Here is a 9,909-nt window from a genome sequence, read left to right on the forward strand (position 1 = left end):
CTTCCGGTCTTTTGGTAGAGGATTCTTTCTATAAATGTATTTATTTATCTATAAATGTACTTATTTTAGCTTCATTCTTTCAAGACAGTTTATGCTGAATATAAAGTTGTTTTTTGTTTTGTTCTGTTTTTTTGAGACAGGGTTTTGCTCTGTTGCCCAGGCTGGAGTGCAGTGGCGCAGTCTCAGCTCACTTCAACCACCACCTCTTGGGTTCAAGCAATTCTCCTGCTTCAGCCTCCCGAGTAGCCAGGACCACAGGCATGCGCCATCACACCTGGCTAATTTTTTGTGTGTATTTTTATTAGAGACAGGGTTCACCATGTTGGCCAGGCTGGTCTTGAACTCTTGACCTCAAGTGATTCACCCACCTCAGCCTCCCAAAGTGCTGGGATGACAGGCATGAGCCACCATGCCCAGCTCAAATATAAAGTTTTCTATTGATGATTATTTTTCCTCTGGCTTCAGTCATTGGTGTTCAGAAATTTATTGTCATTCTAATTGTTTTTTTCTTTTTAAGTGATTGTTTTCCCCACCTTCATCTTTCCTTTCCAGCTACTTTTTAGTTCTTGTTCTTGTCTGTGGTGTTCTGCATTTTAACTATGTTTCTAGGCATATATTTCTTTTTGTTTATCTTGCTTGGGATATCTTGTGTCCCTTGAATGTTTTTATTCCTATTTTTGTATAAAAAATATGTTCTGGGAAATAATAGCCATTCTGTATCTAAATGTTACTACCTCTTCATTCTTTCTGTTATCTCTTTCTAGGACTCCAGTTAGACATATATTATGGCTTTTTATTGTATCCATCATATCTCTTAATATCTTTTTTCGTAATTTTCTTTTTGCTGGGTTTTTTTTTGTTTCTTTTTTTGAAATGGAATCTTGGTCTGTTGCCTAGGCCGGAGTGCAATGGCACGATCTCGGCTCACTGCAACCTCCGTCTCCTGGGTTCAAGTGATTCTCCTGCCTCAGGCTCCCGAGTGGGATTACAGGCCTGCGCCACCACACCCAGCTAATTTGTTTTTTTGTATTTTTAGTAGAGATGGGGTTTCACTATGTTGGCCAGGCTGGTCTGGAACTCCTGACCTTGTGACCCATCCTCCTCGGCCTCCCAAAGTGCTGGGGTTACAGATGTGAGCCACCATGCCAGGCCTATCTTGCTGTTTTTTATTCTAGGTAATTTCTTTGGCTGTGTCTTCTGCTTCACTAATTAATAATTTTAACCTTTTTTTTTTTTTTTTTTTGCTAACTTGCTGTTTAACTTGTTAATTGAATATTAAATATTAAGTTAATCAGTCATTTAATTCCAAATAACCCTTTGTTGATCTTTGTTATAATAACCTTTATTTATTTAAACATTTGTGCATAGCTGGTCTATATTTTGTATTGAAACCAGTTCAATATCTGAAATCTTTGGGAGTTTTAAATGTTTTTCTTAATTTTGACTATTATTTCTGTTGTGTCAGTCATGGTAGCATGCCTTCTCTTGTATTGATTCTCTCTCTTTTTTTTTTTTTTGGCTAATTAATTAATAATTGATGGGAGTTCTGGAGACCTAAATTGGGGTTTGGGGAAACCTTCCTTCAGGGAAGGCTGGCTTGTGTTTCTGCTGCTACCCTGAGTATATCACCAATTTGAGCCAATTGGGCATCCTCTTGAGAGTCTCTAATCAGAGTAGATGTCCCAGACTTCCCTCTGTCACCACACTCCTGATATGAGGCTTAATTTCCCTGATAATGTGCTGCCGTAGGCACCTGTACTTAAACAGTCCCACCCCCTGGGCTGCCTCACGCTCATCCTCCTTCCCTGCCTCAGCTCCTTAGTAGTCTGGCCCCCAGGCTTTTTTGGCACAAGTATACATATGTTGTTTTTTGTTTTTTAGAGGAGGAAGGAGAAAAGAGGTATAGCGACTGAGACTTGGCAGTCTCTCCTAACTTGTGAGACCACTTATGTCTCAAAGAGAACATCCTTTCCAGGTTTCAGTTTTAGGTTAGTGGAATGGGGTCCTACAAGCCTCAAGTCAGACATAATTCAAAAAGCCAAGTCTGTTAAACATTTTTAGATTGTTATCTTTGTTCCAAAAGTATTAAAAAAAAACTAAAATAATACTGAAACTGAGTATAAATTAAGAAAACACATTTAATGGAGAGTTAATAGATAAGAATGTAATGAAGTAAACTAGCCAAAATATCCGAATCATCTGAAAACACATCTAATCATTTATTGCTATTATTTTGAAAGGCTTCAATGATTCTATCGTGTGTATTGCCTAGAAGGTTTTTCATGGGTTTATTTTATATGTTGGATAGGCTGCTACTGAAGAGGAGAACAGCCATGGCCAGGCAAATGGTCTTCTCAATGCTCCAAGCCTTGGGTCACCAATTCGCGTCCGCTCAGAGATTACTCAGCCAGACCGAGATATTCCCTTGGTGCGAAAGTTACGTTCCATCCACAGCTTTGAGCTGGAAAAACGTCTGACCCTGGAGCCAAAGCCAGACACTGACAAGTTCCTTGAGACCTGGTATAAAATAGTTTATTTTTCTTTTTAAAGCTTCTAAGGTACCATTGTTATTGTTTTGTTGTTGTTGTATATTTCTGTTATATAAAGTCTTTCAAATAAGAAATTCTTGCATTTTTGTAACACTGATTCTGTTAAACTCTAATTTTCATCCTTATTTTTAATTATTATTGCCCTGATTCTTAATTATTATAAATTCTATAGCATATCCTTTGGCTTTGGAAGCTGAGCAGTAAGAGCTGATAACTTCCTAACACTAGGAACAAGTTAAATGAGCATTTTTTACAGTAACTTTGTTTGGAAAGCAATCTCTTCCACACAACAGTGTAGTATTGGAGACGGCAGGATAAACGTGGCATTAGGCGGAGATGAGGGGAATACATAAAGGAGGGGAAAAGTGATTTATATACAAGAGACAGTCAGTTCAATTCACTTTAGTGAAGACCTTCTCGGAGTAAAATACTGTAGGAAAATAGATACCAATAAGTATATCATGCTTGCCCTCGAGAGTTCACAGTCTACCTAGAGAGAAAAGAAGGTGAAACTTGAGAGATCTATACATAGGTAAAGATTGTAGTGCATAGTTATGAGGCACATTATCCCTACAACAAATTTTGATGACAGAAGACAGAAATGAAAAAAGTGTGGGATATATTTATGAGTTATAGAAGGCTTTAACAGTATTCACAGTATTAAGACCTAATTTCCTTTAATAGTAGTCACACCCTTCAGTGGTACGTCTCTGGTGGCTACTATTGGTAATGAAATATTAGGTTAGAGGGACTGTGAATTTGACTAACATGGTAATTACTGTGTCCGAAGACAATTCAGCCACTTCTGGCCTACTCCAATCTAGCTTCCATTTTAAACAATCCTTCACATATGTGTGTTCTTCCTCACGTGGTAATCATTCATAGCTATGTTATGTAAGCACATGTCTGCATGCTCACATGATCAAAGGGATGGATGAGGCATTGGTTTACACATTTTGAGTTGTGGCTCATATTGAGAATAAGTATCAACATACAATAGGGATAAAAGCGTAGTTCAATAAAAAGTTGGTTTGACAAAAGAAGGGAACTAAAAAGGGCCTTGCTGAGGAAGGAAGTGAACTCCATCCTCCAAAGCAGGATGTGGCAGGTAGAGAAGAACATTATCAATGCTGTGAAACTTTCCTTATGCTTTATCCATCTTTTTTTCTCTCATCTTTGTGTCCATATTAGTTCTGTATGGTGCTTATATATTATCTAATAAATGTTTCCTTAGGAAAATTGAGTAACTTCTTTCCATTTCCTTAAGCCTGGAGAAAATGCAGAAAGATACCAGTGCAGGAAAAGAATCTATTCTCCCTGCTCTGCTGCATAAGCCTTGTGTTCCTGCTGTGTCCCGTACTGACCATATCTGGCACTATGATGAAGAATATCTTCCAGATGTCTCCAAGCCTGCTTCTGCCAACACCCCTGAGCAGGCAGATGGTGGTGGCAGCAATGGATTTATAGCCGTTAACCTGAGCTCTTGCAAGCAAGAGATTGATTCCAAAGAATGGGTGATTGTGGACAAGGAGCAGGACCTTCAGGATTTTAGGACAAATGAGGCTGTAGGACATAAAACAACTGGAAGTCCTTCTGATGAGGAGCCTGAAGTACTTCAAGTCCTGGAGGCATCACCTCAAGATGAAAAGCTCCAGTTAGGTCCTTGGGCAGAAAATGATCATTTAAAGAAGGAAACCTCAGGTGTGGTCTTAGCACTTTCTGCAGAGGGTCCTCCTACTGCTGCTTCGGAACAGTATACAGATAGGCTGGAACTCCAGCCTGGAGCTGCTAGTCAGTTTATTGCAGCGACGCCCACAAGTCTAATGGAGGCACAGGCAGAAGGACCCCTTACAGCGGTAAGAAATTTGTTCCTGTTATTATTCTCTGTTATCCACTCAAGGTGCTATTAAGATTCGGACTAACAGTTAATCAACTAAGATTTTTCAGCAGAGGACTAAATTTTGCAAATGGCCCAGGGAGTGATTTTGTATTAAGTTCTATAGTCAACCCTCCAATATGAAATTTTTCAAAAAGTGAGGTCTTCTTTTATTATATAAAACATAATACATGAAATACCATTATAACCTAATTTTGGAATAACATTTTTAATTAGACTACAAGCACTAGTTATCTATGTGTGTTTATAGATGCTACAATTTTTTAAAGTTTCTAGCAATTTTTACTATACTTTACTGAGGAAGGCATATATTTAACCAGTCATGGTTTGTTCTTTACACTACACTATTGCTAGGCCTGAGTCTTTAGTTCCCTTTCTCTTTCATAAAGTCCACCCAGGAATTTCTCATATTTCATATTCCTGTTAAACCATTGTTTTCTAACATTGATGGCCACTGTTCAAAATGCAGAATTCCAGGCCTCACTTCCAGAACTTTTGTTTTAGTAGGTCTGGGAAAGAGCGTGCTCAGGAATCCTCATTTTAACAAGCAGGTAGAGGCAGCATTTATGATACAGGTCTTCTGCAAAGGAAACTTTTGAGGAACCACTATTGTGTATTCTCAGTTTTGGGCGTTCAGCTGGAGAAGCCTGTTACCCTGTTACCAGTAAGCAGTGGTGCCCCCGGTGACTTATGTGAGGAGGAGCCCCAGAAAAGCCAGAGACGGCCAAGCAAAGCCATGAAAAACCCCCAGGCTACATAAGTAACTGTGAACACAAATCTTAGGCACCCACAGGTACATCTATCCTTATGTGATGGGAGCTACCAGGTTTCCTTAAATTCTATAATCATCTAGCAGTCCCCTTCCCGCAACTCACCAGAAACAGCATTGTTCCCCAAACTGAAATGTTTTCTGTTAGAACACAATTCCACATCAGGTGCAAAACAGTGGGAAAAGATACCAGTGAAAATTCATTTTGTGTACAGTTCTGAGAAATTTGCCTGTGCTCCAAAACAGGGAAACAAAGGCCTGCCTGCTTCTTCACCAGAGTTAGTTAGCAGGTCCCTCTTTCCCAGGACTGCTTTGTATAGTAGGCAGGTTGTTCACGGCATAAAGGAATCTAGCCAGGAAACAAATTAGGACTGAAATCCACCCCAGACTTTGCTTTCTAAACTGTGCATCTTGGCACAGGGCTGTTTCCTTTTGGAAGGGCGTTCTTTTCCAAATTGTACAAAGCTATCATGTGGGCGAGAGGTAGGTAGCTGCTAACTCCCTCCCTCCCTGCTCCATCCTTTCTCCCACCCCACCTTTCCTCTTTCCATTCATCCCCTCTTTCCACCTTCCCAGGTTCACTTTCTTCTTTAACTCTGTTATGTTGTGTACTAACTTTTGCTCTAGCATGTTTCCAGCAGCATTCTGGTGTGCCTTCCTTCATGGAGGCTTTCTAAAGCCTTTGCTCCATTTCTCCTGGTATTTTTTGCCCTCTCTCGATGCTGTCCTATTCACAAAGATTGTGCTCATGGTTCTCTTACACTACTGCAGTGTTTTCTCTGACAAGTTATTGATAGGCTTGCATTCATGTACGTGATGTTTGACCTTATGTTTAGATATCTTTGAATTATTTTTCTATTTATTTATTTATTTATTGAGACAGAGTCTCAGGTTGGAGCGCAGTGGTGCGATCGCGGCTCACTGCAACCTCCACCTCTGGGTTCAAGTGATTCTCCTGCCTTAGCCTCCCAAGTAGCTGGGATTACAGGCACCCACCACTACGCCCGGCTAATTTTTTTGTATTAATTGAAAGTCTCTAATGAAATGTCAGCTGCATCAATTGTGTACTTATTTCTAAGTTTTTTGTTTCTATTTTAGAGGCAAGGTCTTCCTCAGTCACCCAGGCTGTACCACAGTGGAACGATCATACCTTACTGTAAGCTCCTGGGCTCAAGTGATCCTCCCATGCCAGCGTCCCAAGTCACTAGGACTACAGGCATGAGTCACCACACCCAGCTCATTTTGTTGTTGTTTTGTAGAGACAGCTTTTGCCATGTTGCCCAGACTGGTCTCAAATTCCTGTGTTCAAGTGGTCCTCCCACATCGGCCTCCCAAAGTGCTGGGATTACAGGTGTGAGCTCCTACACCTGGCTAATTTTTTAATCTTTTGTAAGACGGGGTCCCACTGTGTTGCCCAGACTGGTCTCAAACTGCTGGGATCCAGAGATTCTCCTGTCTCAGCCTCCCAAAGTCTTGGTATTATAGACATGAGACACTGTGCCCAGCCAGTGCTTCATTTTAATACCACCTTTAGAAACAGTATAAATGTGGCTGGGCCTAGTAACATCACCCATATGTTATCCATTGCTATTGCTATGTACCAAATTAGCCCAAATTCAGCATCGTTAAACAAGAGTCATTATTTCACACAATTTCTTGGAGCTAGAAATGCAGGAGTGGCTTAGTTCAGTGGTTCTAGCTCATGCGTGGTCTCTCATGAAGAGGTCGTGAAGCTCTCAGCCAGGGTTAAAATCAGCTAAAAGTTTGGCTGGAAAGGGAAGATCCACTTCCAAGCTCACTCCCATGACTGTTGGCAGGCCTCAGTTCCTTACTGGCTGTTAGCCAGAGGCTCTAGTTCCTCGCCATTTGGGCCTCTCCATCTGGCTTTCCCAGTGAGTGAGGTGAGGAGGAGACAGAGATGGGGAAGAGAGGTGACGGGAATGCATCCCCACCAAGGTAGAAGCCACAGTGTCTTGTCTGATCTGTCTCAGAAGGGGCATACCATCGCTTCTGCCGTATTCTGTCAGTCACACAGACCAACCCTGGACGATGTACGAGGGTCTATATGAGGGTGTGAATACCAGAAGACACATCTGGGTCATTGGGAACTATTTTAGAGCTGTCTACCATATTACCTTACATTTACATTTTACAGAATACTTCCCAATTTGATCTCAACTGCAACTCCATGGAACAAGCAGAGGGAATATTATTTTAGCTTTTTGTACTGAGGTGACTAAGCCTCAGGAAAGGAAGAATCCATGAAGAGTCAGATGCTGGTAGACTAGACTTGTGTTCCATCCCTCGTGCCAGGAGATTACACCTTACACCAGTCTTCTGTCCCTACACCAGGGCATTGCCAACATACGGAAAGACTTTCCTAATTGGCTTATTTCTTAGAGATCGAGAAGAGGAAAGGGGGTTTAAAATAATGCACAAAGTAGAAGCAGGACCAAAAGAAAAAGAGTAGCAGAATTTTTAATAATCTGTTAGCCAACATCTATTGAGAGAATTCTTCTGACTGTATTTACAGGACTACCAATACCAGCACTAATAAAATTTAAATTAACAGTTAGTTATATTTTCTTAATTATGTTTATATCTTCATACCTGTGAAGTATCTGCTAAGTTCCAGGCGTTACGCCATACTTCAGGGATAACAAGTTGGCACCAACCTGTCAGGTTGGCAATGAAAACTTACATCTTAACAGTTACCTTAAACAACCTGAAATGATTGTAATAGGGCTCTTTATAGGAACGAGGACACAGACATATCTGCCTAGGACTGAGGAGTGGAATTTTGGATGTCTTTATTTTCTCAACTTTTCTTTATTTTCTAATTTTTTTTTAACCATGGTAATTAAAAATCTTCCTGGGAAGGTTAAGCAATGCTTCAGGCTGGGCGCAGTGGCTCATGCCTGTAATTCCAGCACTTTGGGAGGCCAAGGCGGGTGGATCACAAGGTCAGGAGTTCAAGACCAGCCTGGCCAAGATGGTGAAACCTTGTCTCTACTAAAAACACAAAAAACTAGCCAGGTGTGGTGGCACACGCCTGTAATCCCGGCTGCTGCGGAGGCTGAGCCAGAGAATTGCTTAAAAACCTGGGAGGCAGAGGTTGCAGTGAGCTGAGATCGTGCCACTACACTCCAGCCTGAGCAACAGAGCGAGACTCCATGTCAAAAAAGAAAAGAAATAGTACTTCCATGTGGCTTTCCTGGCGAGGCACATGTTTCACTTATTTGGATCCCTTGTATAAACTCCAGTGACTGTGTGAAAGCTCATGGAGTTATTCAGAGCCTCCATTGACACAGGAATGATCCACACATGTATTAATAGAGGTGTGCTTTAATAAGGTGAAAAGGTGAAGACTTTTTGGGCTGGTTACCATCTGTTTAACTTCTTAAAATGGATTTTGCAGGAGGGTTGAATGTATGTATATTGACTGGGGAGTGGCCAAATATCCTCTGTCTGACCATGAATTCCTATTTTTGATCTGGAAAATTTGGTCGTTATAATCATAGGAAAGTTTTTTTTCTATGAGATTACATTACAATCTCTACAAGATTACATTATATTTGATATTACAATTCAACCTATGTACAGTTAGAAAGGATCAGAGATTGGATGGACTGCCCTGGAAAGTAAAGAAAGAAAGCCCATTTGTGAAGTGCTTGAGTACAGTCTGGACTATCACTTGGGAGATTTTTGTGGAAGGAACCTCAGTATGCAATGGTTGATACACTCATGTGTGCAACATTTGTTGCGTGTCTACTATGAGTCGGGTACTATGCTAAGTACCAAGAATAAAAAGCCCAGTTAGTCACCTCACTGCTTTCAAGGGTCTTCAGTCTAGTAAAGAAACAGTTTAAGTGTTACAGGTGCTGTGATAGAAATTTATACGTTGTAGAAGTTGGACTGGATTTATCCCTAAGATGTCTTTCTTTCTTTTTTTTTTTTTTATTTATTTATTATACTTTAAGTTCTAGGGTACGTGTGCACGACATGCAGGTTTGTTACATAGGTATACATGTGCCATGTTGGTTTGCTGCACCCATTAATTCGTTATTTACATTAGATATTTCTGCTATCCCTCCCCCAGCTCCCCACCCCCGACAGGCCCCAGTGTGTGATGTTCCCCACCCTGTGTCCAAGTGTTCTCATTGTTCAATTCCCACCTATGAGTGAGAACATGCAGTATATGGTTTTGTGTCCTTGTGATAGTTTGCTCAGAATGATGGTTTCCAGCTGCATCAGTGTCCCTGCAAAGGACATGAACTCATCCTTTTTTATGGCTGCATAGTATTCTGTGGTGTATATGTACCACATTTTCTTAATCCAGTCTATCATTGATGGACATTTGGGTTCGTTCCAAATCTTTGCTATTGGGAATTATGCCACAATAAACATACATGTGCATATGTCTTTATAGTAGCATGATTTATAATTCTTTGGGTATATACCCAGTAATGGGATCACTGGGTCAAATGGTATTTCTAGTTCTAGATCCTTGAGGAATCACCATACTGTCTTCCACAATGGTTGAACTAGTTTACACTCCCACCAACAGTGTAAAAGCATTCCTATTTCTCCACTTCCTCTCCAACATCTGTTGTTTCCTGACTTTTTAATGATCGCCATTCTAACTGGTGTGAGATGGTATCTCATTGTGGTTTTGATTTGCATTTCTCTGATGA

General features: G+C 40.7%; 1 protein-coding gene across 2 annotated transcripts in view; it reads left to right on the forward strand.

Moving 5' to 3' along the window:
• Nucleotides 1-9,909, forward strand: part of TTBK2 (tau tubulin kinase 2) — a 175,728-nt gene that overhangs the window by 137,010 nt on the left and 28,809 nt on the right. For both annotated transcript variants that reach the window (XM_011989224.1, XM_011989225.1), the window contains 2 exons: nucleotides 2,309-2,520; nucleotides 3,817-4,405. In XM_011989224.1, coding sequence (XP_011844614.1) covers nucleotides 2,309-2,520; nucleotides 3,817-4,405 — 801 coding nt within the window. The remainder of the gene's footprint in view (nucleotides 1-2,308; nucleotides 2,521-3,816; nucleotides 4,406-9,909) is intronic.

This window comes from Mandrillus leucophaeus, unplaced genomic scaffold, assembly GCF_000951045.1.
Source record: "Mandrillus leucophaeus isolate KB7577 unplaced genomic scaffold, Mleu.le_1.0 Scaffold35, whole genome shotgun sequence".
NCBI classification, from domain to species: Eukaryota; Metazoa; Chordata; class Mammalia; order Primates; family Cercopithecidae; genus Mandrillus; species Mandrillus leucophaeus.